This window comes from Trichomycterus rosablanca, chromosome 6 (genome assembly GCF_030014385.1).
Source record: "Trichomycterus rosablanca isolate fTriRos1 chromosome 6, fTriRos1.hap1, whole genome shotgun sequence".
NCBI lineage: Eukaryota > Metazoa > Chordata > Actinopteri > Siluriformes > Trichomycteridae > Trichomycterus > Trichomycterus rosablanca.
Window position 1 is genome coordinate 14,287,709 of NC_085993.1, and position 26,707 is coordinate 14,314,415.

General features: G+C 40.0%; 1 protein-coding gene across 1 annotated transcript; it reads left to right on the forward strand.

Annotated features, from left to right (window-relative positions):
- Positions 1-26,477, forward strand: mbd6 (methyl-CpG binding domain protein 6). Its single transcript, XM_062997160.1, has 13 exons — positions 1-212; positions 6,260-6,423; positions 7,937-8,076; positions 9,316-9,418; positions 10,085-10,253; positions 13,023-15,011; positions 17,919-18,748; positions 19,751-19,910; positions 22,480-22,619; positions 23,324-23,986; positions 24,926-24,975; positions 25,061-25,124; positions 25,275-26,477. Exons 3-13 carry the CDS (start codon positions 7,961-7,963, stop codon positions 25,323-25,325), a joined length of 4,335 nt encoding a protein of 1,444 aa, XP_062853230.1. The 5' UTR covers positions 1-212; positions 6,260-6,423; positions 7,937-7,960; the 3' UTR covers positions 25,326-26,477.
- Positions 26,478-26,707: the final 230 nt, after the last annotated feature.

Consider the following 26,707-nt stretch of genomic DNA (forward strand, 5'->3'; position numbering starts at 1 on the left):
GCGGGCGCAATAAAAGCCAGCTAGCGTTATTGCTCTTTGTTTTTAGACAGGACTGACGGATGGCGCAAAGGGAGAAGAGAGGGGAAAGTGTGTAAATACGAGTTTAGCGCATCTCTGGCGCTCGCAAGTGCAGCACTGGGAGCTAAAGTCGATCCTAAAGCCTCCGCTATCTCACTCCTACTCTGCTATTAACTTGGTAAACACAAGAGGAGGTATGTGGCTAAACCTGCACTGCCTGCTAACACTGTCTGCTAAACATTTCCACACCATTACAGTACATCCACCACTATAGTCTCTTATAATAACTTACTATTACATACACGCTTCCACACTTTATACATTTTTGTTCATGATTTGAACACTAAGTCAAAGTGTTTCCCCATAGCTTGTAAACTTAGCGAGCTAGCTAGCCAGTTAGCCGAGTAATGTTATGGGGCGCTAGCTAGCCTGTTAGCCGGCTATTTTAAACTAACTGGTCCGTCCGCTCCTTTTTCTTTTAATAAGTGGAAAAAGCTTTAAAGAAGCCATTGTTACTAAATATTAAGTTAAACAAAATTACTTAAACTATACCAACATGCAGTCTATTTTTATTTATTTATTTTTTCTTCACGTGCATAACTTGTTTACTTCTCATGTCATGTCATGATAGATCGCAAGATACACACAACTACATGTCAATGTCGTGATTTTTTACAGTGATCGATTTTTTGTGTATTTTAATATGCTATTTTTTAGTGAGTATGCTTATAAAGGTAAAAATGCAGGTAACAATTGCCTTCCTGTCAGTTCAAACCAGTCTGGGCAATTCTCTCATTTGTGTTTGTGTAATTTTATGCATTGCTTTACATCCACGTAATTGGCTGATTTGATAGTCACACAAATGAAGCCCTTGCTACAACATGATAATTTTACTCGAATTTAACATCAACAAACTTTCCCTGACTTATTTATGTCATTTTAAATTAGTCAGTTATGTGGCAGCAGTACAGTGCATTAAGGTATGTACTCAATTTCAAATACCAGAATAAGGAAAATAAGATCATGACATTGCTGTTAAGCAAAAAGGTCCTGAGTTTGATACCCAGGTGGGGCGGTCCAGGTCCTTACTGTGTGAGTTTGCATGTTCTCCCCGTCTCCGTGTGGGTTTCCTCCGGGTGCTCTGGTTTCCTCCCACAGTCCAAAGACATGCAAGTGAGGTGAATTGGAGATACTAAATTGTCCATGACTGTGTTTGATATTAAACTTGTGAACTAATGAACCTTCCTTCACTCCCTCTGAGCTTGAAAGAGGTTAGACTATTTTGTCAACTGAGTACACACTTTAACCCCCCATTTAATTTTTAATTTTCTTTACCTACATTATACTTTTATTAGGCATGCCCTGAGCCCGTTTTTTCCTATTTCCCATCCGATCCCATTATCAACACTCTTTGGTATCAGTCAATATTGATACTAATCCAATACTGACATTCTCACACAAACTCGAGTATGTGATGGTGACCAACTTTATAACAGTTTTCATGCATTGTCAGACAACATGACATAGTGCCGGTCAGTGCATTGCTTCAGAAAAACCTTGGAGACACTAAATTGTCCATGACTGTGTTTGACTAAACTTGTGAACTGATGAACCTGGTGTAATGAGTTCCTGATGTTCCTGTCATGAATGTAACCAAAGTGTAAAACATGATGTTAAAATCCCAATAAACAAACAAACGAACAAACATTGCTGTTAGACCAGCTGCTTTAAGTGTGATGTGTCTTTAGTGTTCACACACTATGGTGCAGGAAAAAAAAAAAAACATCTAGTAAGTGACAGTTCTTCAGGCAGAAACACAGATCAGAGGAGAAGGGCCAAACTAGTTTAGTCTATGATAACTCGAATAACCACGTCAACTTAATGCATATCAGAACATGCATTGAACAGCAGAAGACCACATTGGGTCACACAAGTAGATGCTGCTTACAAATTTGCGACCAAACTATTTACACATGTCTGGAGAATTTAGCTTTTTTTGTATTTTAACTGATCAGTTTTTGAAAGTATGTGGTAACGGTAGCCTCAGTTTTTTTGGTGGACTGTGGATTTATGCTGTTATAGGCCATGTTTGCTCAGTATTCTTGAAAAGAGGTACCAATACTTTTCAGGTATCAATGCTTTCCTGTCATCAGTCCATTTTAGGATCCTCTCTTGCTGCTTTCTCTTTTTATTGTTCCTACTGTGTTTACTCCTAGCACATAAACTAATATGGAAATGTTCTGGTTTTAGTGGTATGGATCCTGTATTATTTTGGTTTTTTTGACCTAGATACACATATTGTAATACACAAAGATTTAAATGAGAAAATTTGGAGTTCAGTAATGCATTTTATTTATTTTGTTTGTTTTGGTGACGTTACATTGTTTGCATGTAGGAAAAACTTGTATTTGCCAAAATGGACTAGTAGAAACGTCTGTGTAAGTTGTGTCAGGGCTTTTTAATGCAACAGTCAAACATACCCTAAAATAATAAAACCATAAATATAATCAATCTTTGGTTGGCATGTACCACTGACCAGTATTTCATGTTTTTACTATTTCAAGTGTCAAATGATTTGCTCAATGTATGTTTACAGTAAACATGACAAATCAACTTAAGTTTAGGCAAACTTGAAACTTGTTTAAAAACCTCATTTCATTTAAATGACAAACACCCCCTCCCAATGACTCCTGTGTCCACCCCATCTTAACTGATTACAAATACAATCATGACAGACGTTAAATTGCTTTCTCCTATAGATACTACCAGAGCGGTAGAGAGAACAGAGTGGCGACACTCCCATAGGGAACCGTTGGAAAGGGGGGCGGGACATATTTTCTGTGCAGCTTCTGGGTTGTGGAGCTCTGTATAGTTCCAAATGTCCCATAGAGCCCCATTCATTTTTACTACTTATCAAGCATTTTTAGCTGTTTGTTGCTTTGTTTTAAAAAAATAATGAATTTAATGTCATTAATATACTTAATACTGTTTTTGTTTAGCATTTGCTCAGCACTAAATGTTACATTTTTATCTTAATTAATAGGTATAACTGAATTTAGCTTAGTCAGCTAAGCTAAATTATTGACACGAGTCTTTTCACCTAAAATTGATTAATTAAAAGTTGATTAATCAAGAGTCTTGTTACAGAAATGATAATAAAACATCAGAGCCATAATAAATCATGCTACTTTTACTTTCATACTTAAGTACATTTGAAGGTAAATTTAGTTTAGTACTTTAGTGGAGGTATTTTTACTTTTACTACTACTTTTACTGGAGTAATATTTTACCTTGGATATCTCTACTTCAACTCAGCTACATGGTTTGTGTACCTTGTCCACCACATACATTAGACAAAATGAACTAGTGCATATTAATTATGAATTAATTCATGTATTACATGTAGAAATAAATTATTACTTACTCATGAAATAGATGAATGAATGCTATGTCATGTACCTGCACTATAATGTTAAAGGTGCAGTAGTGTGTTTATGAACCTGTTCATTTAGTGCAGGTAAACCTTATGAATCCAGCCATATGGCTTAGTGTTTAACCAAAATGATTATTATTATGAATCCTCAGGAAAGTGAAGGGAGATTAGTTTATGTAAAAAACAAAACATAAAAAACTGTTTAAACTACTTAATGATATCGCATTATGTAATGTATGCTAATATAATGTACTGTGTGTTAACAAGAACGACCTATTAAGTCATTATAAACATCAATCTTCCACTTCATATACCAAATTGACATTAAAGCAGATGCAGTAAATGTAAAGGCAGGTGAAAATACCCAGAAATTGTACAAATGTTTATTATTTACTGTTTAATATTTCCATTTACTGCTGCCTGTCCCATATGAGAACATGACAGTGCTGGGTTTGTTTGGAACTATCGGAGGGTTACATGAACCACGTGACCGCTTGGCGGCGAGATCAAGGAGTGTCGCAACTCTCTCTATCTACGGCTCTGGATACTACTATTGGCCTTATCTTGTCAACTTTTGACGTTATTTATGACGTTAGTTGTGGATAGTGTCTGTACAACTGACAACCACTGATCGAATTATGTTGCCATTGAAATGTGACCACACAACCATGTAATGTTGACCGATTCTGTAAAGGTTTATTTTTACATAAAGGCGGATGTATGCATTGAGTCAACATCTATTACATAAACAGTCCTCTTTGTGCTCAGTGTTCTTTATTATTATACATGTGGTGTGTGTTTTGGCCTTACTAGTTAGACCACTAGTGATGATTAATTTCTTTTGGATTTTTTTCATTATAAATCATAGAAATGATTTGACTTAAAAGTTCTTTATGTAAGTACATATAGTTTAAAAATTGCTTTACCATAATAACAGACTGCACTTGGACTCCACAGTTTTATACAGAATCTAATATTTCATGTTCGTCCACCACGATTTAATAATATACCAAAAATCATCTTGTGATGTTACTGATTGCTTAGCTTGCTGTGGCCCATAAATGCTCAATGGAGTTTAGGTCAAGTGGCAGTAGAGGAAACACTGCTACCGTCAGCACTAATTGTTGTTGCATTGCTAAGGAGTTTAAGATTTGTAATGAAAGGTTAAAATGTTTTAAATAAAAAGGAAACTGAGAGAAAACATAACCAGCAATTTAAACTGTTTATATGTACAATTAATTTGGAGAAAGAAATTAGATTAAGGCCATAATTTCATTTCTGTGTTTACACTTCTATTTAGTAATCTAATATAAAAACTAAAAGTCCAACACAAGTCGGGCAGTAATCAAATTTCTTTATTTAGCATCTGTACAAGTATTGAAGCTATTAGTTTTACTCTGACCGAGCTTGTAAGAGGTTCGACTATTTTCTCAACTGAGTACACACTTTAACCCCCCTGTTTAATTTTGTTTACCTACATTATACTTTTATTAGGCATGCCCTGAGCTTGTTTTTTCTATGTCCCATTATCCCATTATCAACACTCTTTGGTATCAGTCAATATTGATACTAATCCAATACTGACATTCTCACAAAAACTCAAGTATGTGATGGTGACCAACTTTATAACAGTTTTCATGCCTTGTCAGACAACACGACATAGCGTGGTCAGTGCATTGCTTCAGAAAAACCTTATCCAATAATAATAATAAAACCTTATCCAGTGATACAAGTACTATTTACTATTTTGTGCAACGTGTCAAAAAGGACTTAATGCTGCCCATTTTGTCTCTATCTTGATCTAAAGAGAAACCATGTACCACCACAACAATTCCTTTTTTTTATTAAGAATGTAATTACATCGTTGGTGATATCAGTAGTTTGCCAAAAGCCTTATTTGTATTAGATTGTTTTATCAGGGTAACATCCAACATCGCTGTTAATAAAACTTATGTTTGAACAGTAACAATTTTGAAACTTAAGTTTTTGCTAATTGATTTTTAGGTGAACTTGGATCTTTGTCACCTGCAGTAATATTACCATAATTCATGTGCAACATGGATTTGTATGCTAACTGTAGCATTTATAATATTATAATAAGCTCTTTTCATACTGTGAGATTGCACTCTTTTAATCTACTTATTATGTATGTATCATATGACCTGAACAACACAGCCACGGCTGATTTGGGTGGTCATGAATTTAAAGAGGAGAGGGTGAAAAGGCTGAAATTACCTTGGATTTCCCAATGTACTCATCAGATTAGAATTGGGTTGTAGTATTTAGTGCTCTATGTGTGGTTTGGGTCGCAGCCTAAAATATTTTCCCTTTTCTCTGCTACATTTTTGCACAATTGTTAGAATGTTCATGGGATTCTATTGAGGCTTTGCATACAATCATGGTAAAATCCACATAGTTTAACAGGATTTGTAAAAGTCTTATAATGGCATTATTTTTTAATTTATTGGAGCATTTTATGTGTAGTTGGAAGAACCAGACACCTGCTGAAATCTGATTGTTTTTGCATGTAAACATGATTAATGATGCAAAGCTTGTGCAGAAAAGAGGAACGTTTTATGTAAATGAGTAATATTTTGTTACTTCCAAAGCACTGAAATTGCCCAGATGTTTTCTCCTAATCTCTTTCTTCCACTGATACACAGACAGATTCAAATATGCATGTGATTCATATTTGAGTATACCACAATTAATGTGTGATATTAAGAGCTTGTTTTACACTAAACAATAGTTTATGAATTGTTTTTTATGTGTCTTGTTAACATCTCTATCTTTCTGTTTCTGCTTCAGAAAGATCCTTCCAAAGCTAAAGTCTGTTGTGACTTAAGGAAAGAGAGACTTGCCAGTTTTGCTGTATTTGAAATGGTGTCGAGCACTGGTAACACTGTTTGAGATGTCTTCAGTGGGGTGGATTTCATGGATAGTGCTGGCCAAGGCTATATAAAGATGAAAAGGTATTTAATTGTATAAAAACTGCAGATCATATTTCAACAATAATTTAATTACAATTTAAAAAACTAGCACAGTTAAGTTAAGTATCATATATTTTTGTGCTACAGTGGATATTTACACCTATTATTATTATTTTAAAACAAGTGATGTTTTGGTGCACACATAGCAGTAGCTTTTTAATGAAAGGCTAAAGCAATTACCTAAAATCACTTCAAATCCCAAAACAGGCAGATTTTTTTAAACAATACGGTAGCTGTTTGCTGATTTTATTAGAATGAACATGTTCTAATTCCAATAGTTGCAAGTGATTGTTTTTAACCCCTCAATCTCATCATAAATTATATCAGTGGAGTTGATCCATAAACATGTTAAATTTGATCTGATCCAGCCAATCCAGCATTGTAGGCTAGTCCAGTATCAGTCTTGGTTTCAATATAAGCTATAGAATAGGGATATACATTAATCAGCCATAACATTAAAACCACCTTCTTGTTTCTACACTCACTGTCCATTTTATCAGCTCCACTTACCATATAGAAGCACTTTGTAGTTTTACAATTACTGACTGTAGTCCATCTGTTTCTCTACATACCTTTTTAGCCTGCCTTCACCCTGTTCTTCAGTGGTCAGGATCCCTACAGGACCACCACAGAGCAGGTATTATTTGAGTGGTGGATCATTCTCAGCACTGCAGGGACACTGACATGATGGTGGTGTGTTAGTGTGTGTTGTGCTGGTATGAGTGGATCAGACACAGCAGCGCTGCTGGAGTTTTTAAATACCGTGTCCACTCACTGTCCACTCTATTAGACACTCCTACCTAGTTGGTCCACCTTGTAAATGTAAAGTCAGAGATGATCGCTCATCTATTGCTGCTGTTTAAGTTGGTCATCTTCTAGACCTTTATCAGTGCTCACAGGATGCTGCCCACAGGGCACTGTTGGCTGGATATTTTTGGTTAGTGGACTATCCTCAGTCCAGCAGTGATAGTGAGGTGTTTAAAAACTCAATCAGCGCTGCTGTGTCTTATCCACTCATACCAGCACAACACACACTAACACACCACCACCATGTCAGTGTCACTTCAGTGCTGAGAATGACCCACCACCCAAATAATACCTACTCTGTAGTGGTCCTGGGAGAGTCTTGACCATTGAAGAACAGCATGAAAGGGGGCTAACAAAGCATGCAGAGAAACAGATGGACTACTGTCAGTAATTGTAGAACTACAAAGTGCTTCTATATGGTAGGTGGAGCTGATAAAATGGACAGTGAGTGTAGAAACAGGGAGGTGGTTTTAATGTTATGGCTGATCAGTGTATATATAAATATATATATATGTTCGTAAAGTTATTATAATAGTTCAAATCCATGACAGTCCTATTTTTTAAAAACTTGTCTTTTGTGAATCATCTAATGTTTGCAGGGGGTGATTTACGGTTTTCAATTATAATGCTCATTTCAGTCTTCTTGTATCTCAAGTGAATTTACCTTGTGTTTGGTTTGGATACCTAGGAGCTGGATTTGTGTGAGCCAAAAATGACTGGGGGCAGTGAGAAGGCAGCAGGAAATAAAGATGATGGTCCCACACTCACCGCTCAGGTCCCTGTTGGCTGGCAGAGAAAAGTGGAGGATGGAGCTGTGGTTTATATTAGGTACCTTTTTTTTTTTTTTAAACAACAAAATCAGGTTCTATATTGTTTGATTGCATTATCTAAAGGCTGGGGTTATTCAAATTCATTTGTGTGCCTATTACACCGAATTATTCATTATATAAATATACTATTAAATGTTTCCTTGATTTGAACTTACCGTATGTTGAAGGAGTTTTCCTACCACCTGAAGTGAAATTAGTATTTTCTGCTGGCTATATAGTACTATCTGCCAGTCAGGTGTCTACAATGACATGTTTGGCTGTGTCTGAAAAGGGGCTCAAATAGCCATTGTAATCCCAAGCTCGGATAAAAATAAGGGCATCCAGGTAAAAACGGAGCCAAATCAGGTATGCAACTGTGGCAACCCCTAAATACAGATAAAGAAGTAAGATATGATAGACTGTGGAACTGTGTTAAACTCTACCTGATGTAGAGCACACTTTGGTTTTCAACATAACTGTTGGTTAAAACTGTAGTCCTGCACATAGATAAGTTAAATATGGCAAGCCAATTTGGGTTAATGATGAATGTATAACATCAGTGACTCGGTGGGTAGCACTGTCGCCTCACCGCAAGAAGGTCCTGGGTTTGATTCCCAGATGGAGCGGTCCAGGTCCTTTTTTTGTGGAGTTTGCATGTTCTCCCTCTGTCTGCATGGGTTTCCTCTGGGAGCTCCGGTTTCCTCACACAGTCCAAAGACATGCAAGTGAGGTGAATTAGACATACTAAATTGTCCTTGACTGTGTTTGATATTAAACTTAAACTGATGAATCTTGTGTAATCAGTTAATACATGTCCTGTCATGAATGTAACCAAAGTGTGTAAAACATGACGTTAAAATCCTAATAACTATATAAATATATTTGATGCTTTACACATATTTTTGTTATCAAGTCTCAAGGTCAGATGTCTCTAGTGGGATTATCTCAGCAATTGGATAAGTGTTTACTTTGAGTCATACCAGTCATTGTTATGTTTTAATTATCTTCTTTTAAATCATTTTTAAAATATTTGTTTACTTTTCTTTTTAATTGGAGTGAAAAAAAAAAATGAAAATCATAATAAAAAATGACGTTAACATAACATGCTGTCGCCAGGCAGCTGTAATTAATACCGACAAGTTACTGCTCTAAAAACAAAAACTAAGTCTAACACATTCACTTGGCTGTCAGACTCACCCCATGTGATCACAGCTTCACCAGCAAAACATCTGTGCATTTTTTTTCTTCTGTCTCTCAGCCCAAGTGCTACAGTCCTATGTTCTGTGGAGGAGGTAAGGGCTTATCTGTTGGCAGATGGCACATGTAAGTGTGGACTGGAATGCCCACTTGTTCTCCATAAGGTAAGATATTGGTTTGGTTGTTAAAGGAAAATATTGCATTAAACATTTTCTTCTCGCAAATAAAAAAGCAAGAAATACTGCACTTTCTTAATCTGATTATGATGTAAATGATGTAAATGTTTAGCGCAAAAGGAAACTTTTTGTTGGAATAAATGATGTTGCAACTACGTTTTTCTGTATTTTCAATTGTCTGGGATTTTTTTTATTACTATTCTTTATATAAAATCCATCTAACGGCAGCAAGTGGAATCACACATTCTTTTACATTTTATTTTGCTGAACCTTTGGAAATTTGCAAAAATGGTTAAAAGTACGATTGATATATATCTGTTGTTGAACTAATGATGACTGTAATTGGCCTTACTGGTGAAACCACGGCATTGTCTATTGCCTGGTGTTAAAAAAGTGCTTACTTACTATTTATCTTAGAAGCAGAATTGGTGATGTAAGCGCAGGAAATATACTAAAAGTACTGTGTAGTTATGAGAAAACACAAGTAGCAACATTTTATAACTGAAGCTCTAAAGTCTTTTACCAGTTCAGATGTCAGCTGCTTTGTAATCACAATGGTTAAGAGTGGAGAAAAAAGATTATATTGTTTTTTTCATAAAGTTATATATTCTCCAGAGATTGTTTATTGGAGTAAACCTTTTTCTGTCTGTGTAGGTGTTCAACTTTGACCCCACTGCAGGGGTTCAAGCTCCAAGTCATCAGTCAGGGAAGGTAGAAGAGGACATGACCAAACTCTGCAACCATCGCAGGAAAGTGGTTGCCATGGCTGCTCTTTGCCGTAGTATGCGGGCTTCCCAAATACCCCCACTGGCCCATGCTACAGGTACACTTATTATATTGCAGTCGTATAATATGCAATATTCAATCCTTATATTTTATTGTGATATGTTATAACTATTGCTTCATTAAGTTGTGGACTTTAATGAACAGGTCATACACATTTTAATACAATTAATTAAATGCCACAAAATATCGGTAGGTAATATATGTCCTCATATTACCCAGACCTAAAAACAGAAGCTGTAAATAACATTCTGAGCAAGGCAGACAAACAGCTGTTTCACACCATTATGGAAAAACTGAGTGTTTCAATCCTGCTAATGATGAACACATGAGCTGTGCGTTCCTCCTGCAGTATTTATTAAACAATTAAAATGATTCAGTAGTACACGTTTAGACCAGTGATTCTCAGTGGTTCATGCCTTAAAATTAGGGCTGTTGTTAATTAACGTGATTAACGCATTAAAATTTGAATCGCGATTTAAAAAATTAATCGAGAATAACATTTTTAATCAAACGATGTTTTATTGGGCTATGTTTGTGCCACTTTAAACATACGTCACTGTAGTAATTCGCACTGGTTTAACGTAGCAACATTGTGTCTATAATGTATAGCGATAACACGGGTCTTTTTCCTGTTTGCAGTTATGAGTTACAAATGACTCTAGCTGCTGCTGCTACATATTGCGAAATGTAGCGTGTTTTGAATAATAATTTTTGTTTTCAAAAGCGTGAGAAATCATCACTAGACAAAATGACAGTTATTAGTTGACGTTTCAATATCATCTTCGGTCAAAGCACGCCTTTGTCTTGTCAGGTATTTGCGCGCACGGATACGCGTTACAGACATTAACACGTTACAGGTTTCTTGCAATAAAAATGTGCATAACTTCAAATTTTGCTTAGTTATTTTTGCAGTCGATTAATCTCGATTAAAATTTTTAACCATGTGACAGCCCTACTTAAAATACATTCCCTTGTAACATTTTAAGTCATGACCAAAAGCAGTGTAACTTGTTAAACCATGTACAGTGCAGTAGGTTCCGGCATGAGCTTTTAATTCTCTTGCAAGATCAAGATCAACTCCTCAAAAACAAAACAGTGCTTAACAAATCTTTACTAAAGACTTCAGTAAGATATACATACATACACACATATACATATAGGATAGGCCATGTCTAAGGGTGGGAAGGTCGAAGGGATTAATTGCTGCTTCAACTATGTTTGGTAGTGGATCTGTCTCTGCAGATGAAAGCAGTTGGCTACTACACGCGTCAGAGGGTGTGTGTGTGCTTGGTCAGGGTCTGCAGCAGTAGAGGAAAGATAAATCTGGGTAACTGGATACAACTGGATTGGAAGATTAAGGAAAATGCAGAAATACAATAGAATAATATGTATAATAGGTGTAACACTGCTCTAAACTAACATAACACTCACAGCCTCACAGTCTTCACACCAGTGTTTGTGATTGATTCTCTAAACAAAAGTTACATGCAGATTTTGTCATCTTAGCCATGTAGCTAAGATGCAAATTGTACATTATACAGAGAAACAAACATTATAGGTATGTGTTATCTGACGTGTAAACATTACACATCCCAACAGAAAAATATGACAGAACATATACAATACAGGGTGATAAACATGGTTGTGTTGAGGTAGTCGTATGGGGGTAGTTACAAAAACTACGTTTCAAAAAACAAGCCTGCTGCTGTTAGGAAAAAATACTACCAAGCTGTTATGAAAACTTTTAATAGTTATTTAATTTTTGATAAAGACTATTTCTAAGGATTGTACCTGTAAATTATATGTTTAAATTTTGCTTGGTTTGAAAACATAACAGCCAAAAACCCCTCATGCTTGTTCCTGAAGTACCAGTGGATTAGGTTGCAACAGGCCAGGGGTGGCTAGACCAGATGCAAATAACATTTGCTTACAAAAACAGTCAGGAGAGGGATGCTAAAAGGATTTTTTTTGCTAAAAGGATTTGTTTGCTGAAATCTGCACTGGTTATACACACTGCATCCTAGTGGCATGATTGCATAAATGTTTTGTTAGGTTGTAAATAAAATATACTTGGACAGGCGGCCAGGTGGCCAGTTCTGAGATTCTGAACTCTCGGTTCGAAACTCGGCATTGTCACTGGTCGGCTGGGCGCCATCTAGCAGGCATAATTGGCAGTACCTGCTACCGTGTCTGCTAGTATGGGATGACCGGACTATGTGGGTGGGGTCATCAAACGCTGTGCAAGGACCCTGATTAACAGATAGAGGTGCCTGTGCAGAGTGCATGGGTGGAAAAGAAAGGGTCTGCTAAGGACTGCGCATGGGTCGGAGGCATATGCAGGAAATATATGCAATCGGGGATTCCCAGCAGCGGAAGACAAATTTACTACGCTAAATCGGGAGAAAAATGGGAGAAAATGCATAAATGCATAGAAAAATATACTTGAACAATTCAGTGGATGAACCTTTTGTTGAATAGTTGTTTAATGTTAGTCTTTAAAAATCTAACAGTACCACCGCTCCATCCTGGTCGGGGTCATAGTGTTTTCAGTTTCCCCTGAATCACTGGGTGCAACGCAGTAACACCCCAGACAGGACGCCAGTTTTGCATTTTATTAATTTTGATATGTAAAATCATTGCTAGTATGTATATATTAAGATCTAAACTCTGATTTCATTTATTAGATGGGATATCTAGTGTGCCTTTTTAAAAATCTATTTTTTCTGACTATTGACTGGTTGTCATGAGCTGTAATTTATTACTTTTTTAATTTATTTAATCAGAATATGTGTGTGTGTATTGGCAGGGAGTGCTGTCTGCTTAGCGGATGTCAGGGATCAGAGAGTGTCTGTGGCGACTCGAGGAGTCCTAGGCCAGTGCACTTACTCCACCCAGCTAAATTCGAATCAGGCCAGACTCGGCAGCAGTAGCAGCTTTTCTCTTCCCTCATCTCTGTCTCTTATGCAGAATGGATCTGTGTCCCACCCTGAACAGAGCTCACCCATAAAAAAGCCCCCCACTCGTTCACCAGGCCCCAGCATTGCTGCTTATGGGAAACAGCAATGGAGTGCTTGTCCAGCCATTACCCAAACTGTCCTCCAAAGAGCACCTCACAAGCCGCCATCTCCCAGCACTACAAAACTAGAGACACACACATACCAAATGAACTCCCCCCACCCTGCTTCGTTTTCTTCACCCACGTCTTCATCTTCACCTGTGATGGGCAGGACAGGACAGCTTCATCCTCACCCACAGGGAACGATTGTGAAATCTCCCTCCCCAATGTCGATGTGTTCTTCACCCTCACGTGCTCAGGACTTTTCTCCTCACCAGCGTTCTCGTCACTCTTCCACGTCCTCTCTGTCTGAGGGAGCCATGCTCACTCATGGGGTTAAACCTTCCCCATCCCCTCTATCCCCTAACCAGTCGTGCTCCTCACCCAAACTCTCGTTACCCCCCACTAGTCCGTGCAGTCGTTTAGAGGGCATTTTGCAGCACTACAAGGAGTGCAACTCTGCCAACCCTGACTCCACCCAACATCACACGCTTAGCAGCCAAAGCAAACTTCCAACTCTGCAGAACCAGCAGGCAGCCAATAACACACCTTGTGACAGGAGGAACGGTCCAGCTTCTGCACCAGGCCTTATGGGTCTTCAGCTGGGTCAGATCCTTTGTCAGCAGAAAAGCCAACAGCACATCAGCACCACTTTTCCAGCCAGCAGCCTTCTATCGGCAGCTGCCAAAGCCAACCAGAAGAGCCAGGGCTTGTCAGGCGCTTCTGACATGCTGGCTATTCCCCCACTCACAGGTCTGGACAAGGAGCAACAGTCCAAGGTATTGATTAGCACTTTAAACAGTAGCCTCCACACCCCTGCAGCCCGAACCCAGTCTTTAACTGCCTTCCTCCTTCCCCACTCACCCTCCCTCCCTGTGTCCACCCCTGCTCTGTCAGAAAAAACGCTACGGCGCAAGCGCCCGCGTTGCTCACCCACCGTGCTTAGTATGCTGAAAGAGTCGCAGATGAACCGAACTCCAGGAGACTTGCCAATTTCCTCGCTTACTGTCCCTCCACTCTCTCCATCACCCTCTAGTCCTCCTGCTTCCACCCCTCACTCAGAAAACCACCTTCAAAGTTTGAGGCTGTATGTTGCTCCCCCTCCCATCCACTCCATGACCAACAGCATCCTAAGGCAGCCAGAATGGGAGGAGGGCAAAAGGACAGCCCTTGCAAACTCCCTACCTCTTTCCACACCCCCTGCTTCCTCCCAGCCCCTTTCTGCTCTCCTCCAGCTCATCAGCATGCAAAGTGCCCAGAATGTTGTCCACTCCAACAGCACCTCTGCACCCACATCAGCAAACAAGAATACAGCTGCACCACCACCAACTCTTACCCAGGCACCCCAATATGATGGCCAACTTGGGTCTCAAATGCATCTCATCATGAAACAGCCTCAGCCCCAAAGTTTGGTGCCTACTCCAGCATCTCATAGCCAGTTACCAACTCCTCTGCCCTTTTCTTTGACGTGCGAAGACACTGAAGGGGTTGCAGTAAACCTCAAAATGACACCAAACAACGCAGTTCTTAACTTGAGTCGGCCCCAAACAGGCACTAGAACGGAGCTTTCTGTTAGCAGCCAGACCCATGGTGTAATTGGTCAGCTGTCCTCAGCAACCTGCCTGCCCACTTCCACTTATCAAGAGAAAAGCTGTGCATCCAGACCAGGGGAAATGGGGCTTGAGCAGAATGTTTACCAAACAGATCAGCCAAGCCACGGCCTGGGCACAGAGAATGAGGGTAAGTTGCTTATTTGTATTGTAAATTTGGAATGTCTTGTATTTATTAAGTACATCATTAAGGTTGCTGCACATGTAATGATGGAATTTGAAGGCGTTTACTTCCACACTTGCTCTACCACTTAAACAATAATAGATGTTTTGATGTTAGAGTAATAGAAATTGAATTTTTTTGCTTCAATAATTGAGAGCATCAAGGGCCACTAATATCAAATCAGTGCGCAAAAAGATTTATAAATATATGACCCTAGCGTTAAAGCATACTAGCCTGCTGAGTGCCTACACAGGCAATGGTTGGCTGGTCTGAGGGAGGGAGGTTGTAGGAATTCCTCATAACCTGCCTTTTCATGCAGGTGAAAAAAAACGGTCGGCTACCGCACACGTGTTAGTTACAGCCCTACTCGTTCAGAAGTGGAGGTCAGCAGCAGTAGAGGTGGTATATGACCGGTTAACTAAATCTGACTTGATTGGGAGGAAAATAGTGGGAAAAACTTCAAAGACACTTTAAAACTAACAACAATGCTATCCTAGAGCGATGCGTTAAAATCAGTAAAATGTATTATTATCCATGAATTTTGGACAACAACCATAAATCAACTATTCACTCGTAGCCTAGTGGCAATTGAGTTGACTTAAACATTTTTAGAGGAAATTTGTGCTTCTCGGAACGTAAATTACTGGAATGATCAGACACTGCTCACCAAGCATGCAGTTTCTTGTAATAACAGTGGGTAGCACTTGCCTCACAGCAAGAATGTCCTGGGTTCAATACCCAGGTAGAGTGGTCTGTGTCCTTTCTGTGTGGGGTTTGCTTGTTTCTCTCTGTGTCTGTGTGGGTTTTCTCCGGGAGCTCCAGTTTCCTCCCGCAGTCCAAAGACATGCAAGTGAGGTGAACTGGAGATACAAAATTGTCCATGACTGTGTTTGACAGAAGACTTGAACTGAATTTTGTGTAACCAGTAACTACCTGTCCTGTCCTGACCAAAGTGTAACCAAAGTGTGTAAAACATGATGTTAAAGCCCTAATATAACACAGTAATAGCACTTGTTTTGCTGCCACAACTTAATAAAACAAATGACTTCAGATTGGCATTTGATGGAGCCAAATAAAAATACTGCTTCTAATAAAAAAGCACCAGCACTACTTTGATGCCTGCAACACATTCTAAAAAGTTTGAAACGATTTGTGAAATTATTACAAAACATCTGTTTTGGAACCTTCTATATGGGTTTTTTTTTTTTTTTTTTTTTTTTTTTTTAATTATCTATTTTTTCCCCACTTTCCCCCCCCATTTTTCTCCCCTAATCTAGTCGTGTCCAATTACCCTGAATGCATCCTCTATACTGATTCGACCCCGCTGACTGAGGACGCCTCTCAACTGACTTTCACCTGCACGAGCGGAGTTAATACACTGACGGGCACTGCGCATGGAGGGTCACACCCCCCTCAATGTTATTCCTCAGCCCTGTGCAGGCGACATCAGTCAGCCAGCAGGGGCCACAGTTGCACCAGTTATGAGGACCTATGCTCCGACTTCTACCCCTAACCCTGAACAACAGCCAAACGTTGTTTATGCTGCTGCCCAACCCAGTCGGAAAGGTAGAGCTGAGGTTCGATACGATGTATCCGGAACCCCAACTCTGGTGAGCTAGCGTACTTTACCGCTGCGCCACCTAGGCGGCCCTATATGGTTTGCTTTTTAATTGGATATCAAAAATTGATTGGCAAAAAAAAAACTGCATAGAAAAAAAAGAAAAAAACCACTTGATTGCAAGAAGTTTGGAGTGTTTACCATATTACTTCATAATATTATTAAATGATTCAGAAAATTCTGTGCATAATTATTGGCTGTCCTTGACCTTTGATTCATCTGTGTGTCACTGTGTTAAAAGGCAGTAAATACAGTCAGTAAATACAGTGCATCGTCACATGTACAAATGCACGGGTCCACTAGGTGAAGGGAAAGCCATGTATCAACATCCTGAAACGCGGCAGTCTTCTTTATCCTCAAGCTTATCTGAGATGCACTGAAGCAGAGCAGAAACGTGAGCTGTAACGTGCATTTTATAGCACCATATGCTCCCATCTAGGCTTTGTTAGTGGCTTTGTTGTACGAGAGTGCAGATCTTTATTTGAAAGCGTGTGGTGCATTATGAAGCGGAATATATGACCATTGAGACCCCAGATTGTTGAGCAGCTGAAGTGTGAGAATGGAGGAAAAAATTCTACTTATACATCCACAACAATTGCTGTCCTTAATTCCCAAACAACAGCAACAGTGGTAAACACAGTGGAAAACATGCCTCTGTCTCAGCTTTTGTAAAATGTCTTGCAGTTATCAGTTTTTGAATGGGCTTATACAAAAGACAAAACGGTGAATATCTTGTACATCAAAATACATTTGCAAATCAGTAATTACAACACAGCTGGATTTTTGTTTAAACCTGTTTATTACCTGACAGAAGTTTCTTGTTTAAATCCACTGTCCTTATGCTTGTTTACTCACATAAAGCTGCCAGTTTATTAGATACACCTAATGTGTATGTACATAGATTTACTATTTTATAAGTTACACCTGCCATAGGGCGCTCAGGTGCCGCCACCAAAGAGACAGGATATAATGAACAGTCAGTGTGTGACTCTTGGAGCTTTCATGGTTTTATTTAGGATTTGAACAGGCAGGTTAAGGTACTGGACTAGTATTATAAGGATACTGGTTCAATCCCCACCACTGCCAAGCTGCCACTGTTGAGACCTTAATCAAGGCCCTCAACCCTCAATCGCTTTGATTATATTTAGTCACCTTTATATGTTTCTTTGAATAAAATTGCCTACCAAATGACCTTTACCATGTTGTTGCATGTATTCTTCTATGTAACTGAACAGCTTCATCTTCTCCCCCTACAGGTCCTGTCATATCTGAAGAACAACAGAATTTGGAGACTAGGCTGCTTGATGATTGTGATGCAGACCCTAACCTCTCCCTTCCCCCTGCACCCTGCTCCCCATCGTCTGACCTCCCGAACTCTTCTGCTGACGCTGTTAATACTTTGCAGCTGGCCGAGTCTTTCCCCTTCATGACGCAGGAACAGCTGCTCCAGCTCCTCTCCTCCAATGCAGGGCTACCCTCTCTGTTACCCCCCTTCCTAGGCTCTGTTCCTCTGGGTCTCTGGACAGGTGGTCAGGCTCCCATGGCGGGAAGCACCCAACCTCCACAATCAGCAAACAGCCTTCTCAATCAAACTTCTCCACTGACTGTTCTCCCTTCCACACTTGGAGCTCAGGGAGACCCCTCTTTTAATCTTGTTAGTCTTTTAAACCCCCCTGCTCCAGGGTCGCCCTTGGCTTCAAGTCCTGAGGCTGGGGAGAAGAACCCTGGGCTACAGGCTCTGCTCGTGGCGTCTTTTCTCTTTGGGCAGAACCCAGCCGCCATGCTTCCATTGCCTGGACTTAATGTAGACCTCCCTCTCCCGCAGCAGGTATTTGGAGAGGGAGTGTCGCTGGAGAAGAACCCAGCTCTGCTAGACTCTCTGTTGATGGGACCAGGGCTCCTAGAAGCTCTGCAGGCTCTAGCACCCCCTGCAGATGGCCAGTCGCTTCTACTTTCTGCCCAGCTTACCTCTCCTCCCCCTCTTCCGCCTGCCTTTCTCTCCATGAACCCTGCACTGCTGGCTACAGCTCTTGCACAGGCTGAAACCCTCCCCAACCACACGCCATACCCCCAACCTCACACTCAGGTACAATTGTTTAAATCCACTCACCTTATGCTTGTTCTTGCACATGAAGTTGCCTGTTTATTAGATAAACCTAACATGTATGTACATAGATTTATTATTTAATAAGTTACACTTGCCATAGGGTGCTCAGGTGGCGCAGCGGTAAAACACGCTAGTGCACCAGAGCTGACACCTTGAACTTGTGAGTTAGAATCTCAGCTCTGCTACGCCTATACAGACAATGATTGGCTCGTCCGTCAGGTTGGATGCCAGAGGGGATTCCGCATAACTGCTGAAATTACAACCTCTGCTGGCCGATCAATGCCGCCTGCAAAGAGACAAGGAATAATGAGGATCAGTGTGCGACTGCCCATGCATGAGACCGAGCCTCATATGAACTCGCCTTATACAGGTGAAAGGATGCAGTCGGCTGCTGCACATGTGTCGGAGGGGGCGTGTGTTAGTCACAACTCTTTTTAGTCAGGAGTGGAGGTCTACATCAGTAGAGGAGAAGCGTAATGCAATCAGGTAATTGGATATGACTAGATTGGGAGAGAAAAATGGGGGGAAAAAGCAAAACATTTACACCTGCCATAATGTAAGTATATATCCATCATCCTTTATTGTACAGGGACCACCATATGCCCCTTTACCCAATGCACCGTACCCTGTGGTGCAAAGTGACCCTAACTGTACCTAAGTACCCAAGCAGACTGTTGATTGGTCAAATGCAATCGTCAAGGGATTGCCACTGGAGGGAGACAATACAACCGCCATATTTAAAACCCAACTCTATGGTCTAAAATGCTTGGAACAGCTTTTAGTCCACTGAAGTGCAAGCTCATCAGTGGCTTGTTTAAGACCTTGTGTCTAGCATGTGAAGAGTGCCATTTTTTTGTGCCATTGAAAACAGACAGTAGCACATTAGCTGTGGCACAGATGCAAACAGTGTCACAGTAGTTGCTGGTAAATGAGTTGATTCATGTTGTATATATTTTCTCTGTGCATTTTTGTGTACTGCAGGGGACTCTTTCCAGTCCTGGACTGGTCTCTACCTCTCTGTCATGTGCCCCACTGGTGCGAGACACAGGGCAGGAGGTGTGTGACTCTCTGGATGAGCATGAGAAGACCAACGCACAGACACCTCAGTTTCTGCCCGCGCTCCTGCCTCAAGGTGTCCTGGGTAAGTAAAGGAAAACTGCTCTGGGTCATTCCCTTTGCGTTCCCTGGCTAGCTTCCTGTCATTTCTACAGGTGGCTGTGAAATTGACATGTGTTTGTGGGCTGCTGCCATGGCATCTATTGTTAGATCTAAGCTGCTTGTTTGAAGAGAGGCTGTGGTCAGGCAGTACCATATTAAGAAGATGGATTTACTGATTCATCATAATGTCTGAACAGGCAGCAAGTACCTGCTTAAATCCATAGCTGTTTCGGTAAAAACACACGCTAGCACACCAGAGCTGGGATCTCGAATACATCTTATTGAGTCTCAGCTCTGCCTGTTTGTTGGGCTGAGCAGCCACATATACAACGATTGGCCTGTTGTTCATTTAGGGGTGGGGCATTAAGCAGGATAGGGACTCTTATAACTGATGCAACTACGACCTCTGCTGGCTGGTTGATGGCACCTGTACAGGGGCGGGGAAGGAGTGCGTTGATCAGGGTGTGTCTCTCCGTACACAAGGCTGATTCACAGCTGATCTCGTCTAGTGTGGGTAAAAAGACGCATACGGCTGCTGCCCACGTGTCGGAGGGGGCGTGGGTTAGCTTCGTTCTCCTCAAATCAGAGCCCAGGAAATTCATGTTTATTGCTGCATATCTGTACAAATAAAAACTGCACTGCAATGATGCCATGCACAAGCCATGGACCCAAGACCATTTTTTTAATTTCTGGTAGTTTGGTAGTTTCTGGTAGTTTACACAATTTCTGTTGTGTAATTGTGTAGCACTGTATTGTATTTTAATGTAAACATGCAGTTGAAAACAGGCCTACATCTCAGAGTTTAATATCAGTGTGGCAATGACTTCTGTCAGTTTTATCTTCAGGCCTACCACCTTACATCTTTTTGTTAACTTGATTGCAGAGTCAGCTTGATAAGCGTGAGGCTGTCAGTAACGACTTTCACCTAGAGCATTGATATTGACATATCGGATACAAGGACATTAGCACTGAACATATTTGTCTGATAAGCTGATACTTGTTTTGATGCTTACTGAAGTGTCAATTGATCAGCCCAGATTTTGTGTTTCTGTGGTCGATCACATTGATACAGTCTGTTCATGGGCATTACATTTCAGTAATCAGGTTTAGTTAAGGTGAGGAAGAGATCTTTGAACCCTCTACTATCAGGCCACAGACAAGCAAATTAGCTTGGCATCTGTTTGGCATGAAGTCCAGATTTACAAGCACTAAAAGTATTAATAAGGGAACTGGCCAGAGTAAAGTTTAGATTCTGCGATGGATTCTGTTTAGAAACCCTGCAATGGATTGGCACCTGTCCATGCTCCCAGTGTTTGAAGGTGACCAGGATAAAGCATTGATGAAGATGGATTAAAAAAAATACAACCATATTTACTCAACAGATACAATGCACCTTTTAATTACAAACTCTGCTTGACTTTGTGTAAAGTCCTGTTTGAACAAAATCTCTTTCCATCATGCTGGTCATCATCACTTCTCATGGAAATGATTCTGTTAGAATAAGCCTCACTCAAAACTGATCTATCTGTATGTACAAATCTGTTGCAAATCTGAGCATACAGCCAAATCTGTTTATATACAGTATAACAATACTCTCGGTGGACACTTTTTAAAGTTAAATAGTATACACTGATCAGCCATAACATTAAAACCACCTCCTTGTTTTTACACTCACTGTCCATTTTATCAGCTCCACTTACCATATAGGAGCACTTTGTAGTTCTACAATTACTGACTGTAGTCCATCTATTTTTCTACATACCTTTTTAGTCTGCTTTCACCCTGTCCTTCAATGGTCAGGACCACCACAGAGCAGGTATTATTTAGGTGTTGGATCATTCTCAGCACTGCAGTGACACTGATATGGTGGTGGTGTGTTAGTGCGTGTTATGCTGGTATGAGTGGATCAGACACAGCAGTGCTGCTGGAGTTTTTAAATACTGTGTCCACTCACTGTTCACTCTATTAGACACTCCTACCTAATCGGTGTATATCATGATATTATCCAGCCCTGAGCAATAATCTTTACAAGGCTAAAACAATAAAAGCGTGTTGAAGTCGTACCATTTTCAACATTATGTTTTGGACGTTTGGGTTTGAAATGGTGATGGTTTTGTCATATGAAGGAACAGTCATGATACTACGCTTGAGCACCTCACAGCAAGAAGGTCTTGGGTTTGATTCCTAGGTGGTGTGGTCCGGGTCCTTTCTGTGTGGAGTTTGCTTATTCTCCCCGTGTCTGCGTGGGTTTCCCCTGGGAGCTCCGGTTTCCACCCACAGTCCAAAGACATGCAAGTGAGGTGAATTGGAGATACAAAATTGTCCATGACTGTGTTTGACATTAAATACTTGAACTGATGAATCTTGTGTAACCACTGATTACCCGTCCTGTCATGAATGTAACCAACGTGTGTAAAAGATGTTTTAATCCTAATAAATAAATAAATACTTTGCTTAAGCACAGTAAAACCTCAGTTTGTAAATCAGTGTCCGCTGTTGTTTTAAAAGTGTTTATTACATGAGTGTTTTTCTTGTGTTTTTTCTTAATGCAGGTGACCTGGCAGCTCTGGGTAACATTAATAGTCTACAAAGTTTACTATCAGCTGGACCTTTGTTGCTCTCTCAGGCTCCCTCACTGGGAATGCCACTGCCACAGAACCAGGCTGCCCTCAACCCACTAACGTGCCTGCAGGTAAAATATCTGCCTCGCTGGCTAAAAATGTACACCATACACTACATTTAATGACACAATCCTTTAGTTTCACTGAAATCTGCACTATTAATCAGCACATTTAAATGCAAAAATGTTTTGGCTTTACATTTGGCCTTTTCTTAATAAGCAGGGCTACATAAAGCAAGGCTTGTGGTGCGAATGTGCTGAATGCACAGAATGAACAAACCAATTATTTCCATACAAAACTGTATTGATGTGTGTATTTGTGCAAGCAAATTATTGCAGTGCTCTCATATATCATATAGAGGAACTTCTCTAACATTTGCTTCTTTAATAAATTGTAGTGATTACATTAAAATAAATCAAATATATGCAAATTTGTACTTCCTATAAATGTAGTTGCTCTTCCTAGACATGGTTAGTGTCTGATGCTTCGTAAATAGCTTTATCCTAAATATTATGGACACTAAGAACTTAAATCTACTGGCTGGTTACATTTGGAGAAAGGTAAAATGTGTAGTGTTAATTTGGATTGTGCTGGTGCAACAATAAAAGATGTAATTCCAGACCAATGCCAAAGCCATCCATGCCCAGGGGTCCAAGATTGCATAATTGCCCTCGAGTTAGGAGGAGTTTTAATCATGTCTCCCCTATGAATCCAGGGTGTCTGTGATTTTCATTTTTTTGTTCTCAAGAGATGTGATTATGTTCTTTCCTTTTAGCTGTCAATGGCTTCAACACTAATGGGAGAGAAATCACTGGCAGTACATGAAAACAATCCAGCACAAGAGGAGTTTCCCTCCTCTCAGTTATCCCAGGAATCTCTTCTTAACCCTGGCCACCTTCAGCCCTCAGCACAGCCAAGAGAAGAGGCAGCAGGAGCAGATCCTGGTCTGCTCGACCCATACGGCTCCTTTATGGACACCATTTACACTTCCTTCCTGCAAGTGAGTGGCCGTGGTCCAGAAGGAGAGAGTGACTCCACTGCTCTCTCGTACCCAGAGCTCCCGCCTTCCCTCAGCCCCCGGCGAGCGTGCTCGGTACACAACCCTGATCTGTCACGCCTCAGCATGGAAGCGGCACAGTCTCCAGCCCGTGGCACGCCCAAACTCAGCGAAGACCCACCCACTACTCCACCTTGTAAACAAGCAGAGCCCCGTCCCCCAGACGCCCCAATGCATCTTACCTTCATGGAGGAGGCCAAGACGGACAACTCGGCCAAGTTGGGTGTCTATAGTAATGGGATAAGTTCAGCGGTGGGAATCGAGGATGATGATAAAGAGGAACGGAGCAGACAGCAGCAGGGATACTTAAGCCCCAAAGAGAGAGTCAACATGAACACAATGGCTGATACTCTAAGCAACACTGACACAGAACATGCCACGGTGAGTAGTTTTTTTTTGTGTGTAAGGCTGGTTTGAAAGCACTTTGGTCATTTGATTAAAGTTCTTGTCTTGTTTATTTGTTCTGACATCACTGCTTGAATTTTGGCCAGTCTTTCAGCTATTTGTTGTCATATGTATATTTTTAAATTCACATAATCTCAAAGTCCTACCTAGGTGATACCGACCTGCTGGAAAGTCAGGGGCTACAAGAGCGACTCTTGTTTGGTATAGTTGCCAGCACAAGAAATAGTTACACATGAGGCATAAAGTGACTTTCCATATGAGGTACACTTTGTAAGAATCCACCACTGGTTGATGTGAAGAAGGCGATTTACACATGCCTGAGGGTGTGTTGACGTGTAATAAATAAACAAACAACAAACACATGCTGGAGGGGAGCGGTTGCTGGTCTGCAGCCCTACCTGGTCAACGTGGGGTTGTGCTAGTTGTAGAGGAATTATACTAGAGAATTGGAAATGAATAAACTACAAGAAACTGAGGAAATTGTGGAGAGAATCAACATTTAAAAATAACATTAATGAAAGCGACACCTGATAACCTATTTTTTTCTTTACCAACTTCCAAAACCAAAATGATCTTTGGAAGAAAATATCAGCTTTAATCACTAACCAAAGACACCTAAAAGAAATCGTACTGAATGCAAAACATTTCTACAGTGTAGCATGTTAATGCTAAATATATTTTTTATTTAGGAATGCTATTTACAGCATTATTACTTACTTATTCATTACCTACATTGTGTTTATTTATCTTATCATCTATACTGAAGACCTGTGTGTGCTGCGACTCCTGTAGCCATTTATTTTATACAGATCTTTTTTTTTTTTTTTTTTTTTTAATAATAGACATTATTGGTTGTTCGGAGCAAATTATACAGATCAGATTTTTAATATCCAGGTTGATTTTCCCCTGTTTTAGGCTATAGGAATGCATATAGGAACCAGAAGAGGGAGAAAAAGAAAGCAAACGTGAGTATCACAACTAATGAATTAACCCAAGTCATTAAACAAACCAATTAAGCCTTAATTAACTCTGTGCCATTTTGTCATTAAGGCTACAGAGAGGGTCAGAAATTCCAGAAGATCTGGAGAGAATCATTGAGGAACCAGTGGCGACAGTGAGCACAACACACACACACACACATCCCACAAACAGCTTGTACACAATCTAGCACTCTCATTATCTTTATTGATTTTATATCAGGAGACGTCCTGCCCTGTCAGTAGCAGGTGATTTTCTTAATTGAATTGTACGTTGTGTGATGCAGATAGCACTGGAGAGGCCGGCGAAAGGGAAGAGGCGGCGTGTGCTCAGATAGACGACGGAACTGAAGCCCTTATCCTACTGTAGTTTGCCCGGCAACACCAGCACTGTCACTATGGCAAAAGTACTGTGCAGGACTGAGCTGCACTGTGAGGACCTGCAGAACACACGCCAGCTCTTTAAACGCCCATTTACCTCACTCGCCTCCCCTGTTCTGCATTCTCCCCTAAACCTGTTCTGATTCTACTTTTCATCATTTGTCATAAACTTTGTCATAAACTTTGTCATAGTGCAGGTACAAATGCTTCATTGGTGAAGGAGCTTCGTTACTGACACACCCTTATCTGAAATTGAACAGAATATAAGGGTCACCCTAGCAGCTTTTATATTAACCCTACACAGGTTAAACTATCACATTAGAATAGTTCATTGCAGAAGTGCTTACACAGGTTAAGCTTGCTCTGAGGTGTGGAAGCCACGGTTTATTAGATTTCATTTTTGCCTTAGTAATTAGTAATTGGATTTTGCTTAAATGTGCATCAGATACTAACCAACATTTTCTCGTCACTCTGTTCATTAAAACAATAGTTTTAATGTAAAGTCTCTTATCAAAAGAAAAAGTTTTTAAATATTGGAAAGGACCAAGGGTGAAAGACCTCTTAAACTGATTTTAAGAACAAAAATATGTTTATTGTATAGTGTACTGGTTTTACACTGGTTTTCTAAAGAATGCCAGTATTTTAAAAAGAAGCTTAAGCTAACCTGCCTGACAAACAAACGTCTATTCAAACATGATTAAATAAACTGTTCGCACAAATCCCAAATTTGAATTGTATATAACATACCACTATTGAACTATTAAAAATGTCACCGTAGCTGAGATCTGGGTCTGAATTTCGGCAGCACTGTTGTCCAACTGGGTTGTTTCTGAGGGCGGGGAACTGTCTAAAGCTTTGCGATGAATTGGTGCCTTGTCAACAGTTGGTGAAATGAAATGAGTATTTTCTTTACTCAGATCTTTTTGCGTAGTGTGATACCATGAAAGGCCTGGTTTTATTAATTTATTTTTTGGGCCTGGTGCAAATCTGAGCAAAAAGTAAGTAACTGAAAGAAGTAACTGCCCTCTTTAAGCTTAAATGTGTGGTTGACTGCTTGCATCCTCAAGCTGATTTAAGACATTTGAAGATTTGTTTTGAATCTTATGCAAATGCAAGAAAAATGTTTTCTTTAATTCTACAGAATTTTGCTAAGAAATCAACAATACAAACTTTTGAAGAAACAAAATCATAACTAAAAGTGTGGTAAATAATACAGTTGAACAGAAACTGAGTGACTGATATCAGAAGCTGTAAATTGTCTCTTACTGTATTAGTATGAAGCACAAAATCCAGTAATAGAATTTGGATTACTGTACTTGTTGAAGTTTGTTACAAGCTC

Bases quoted from the DNA above. Each gene is read 5' to 3' on its own strand.
- mbd6 (XM_062997160.1), top strand. From the start codon at position 7,961: ATGACTGGGGGCAGTGAGAAGGCAGCAGGAAATAAAGATGATGGTCCC. The intron at 18,749-19,750 runs GTACAATTGTTT...TGTGTACTGCAG, and splicing joins ACCCCCAACCTCACACTCAG to GGGACTCTTTCCAGTCCTGG. The intron at 25,125-25,274 runs GTGAGCACAACA...TGTGTGATGCAG, and splicing joins TTGAGGAACCAGTGGCGACA to ATAGCACTGGAGAGGCCGGC.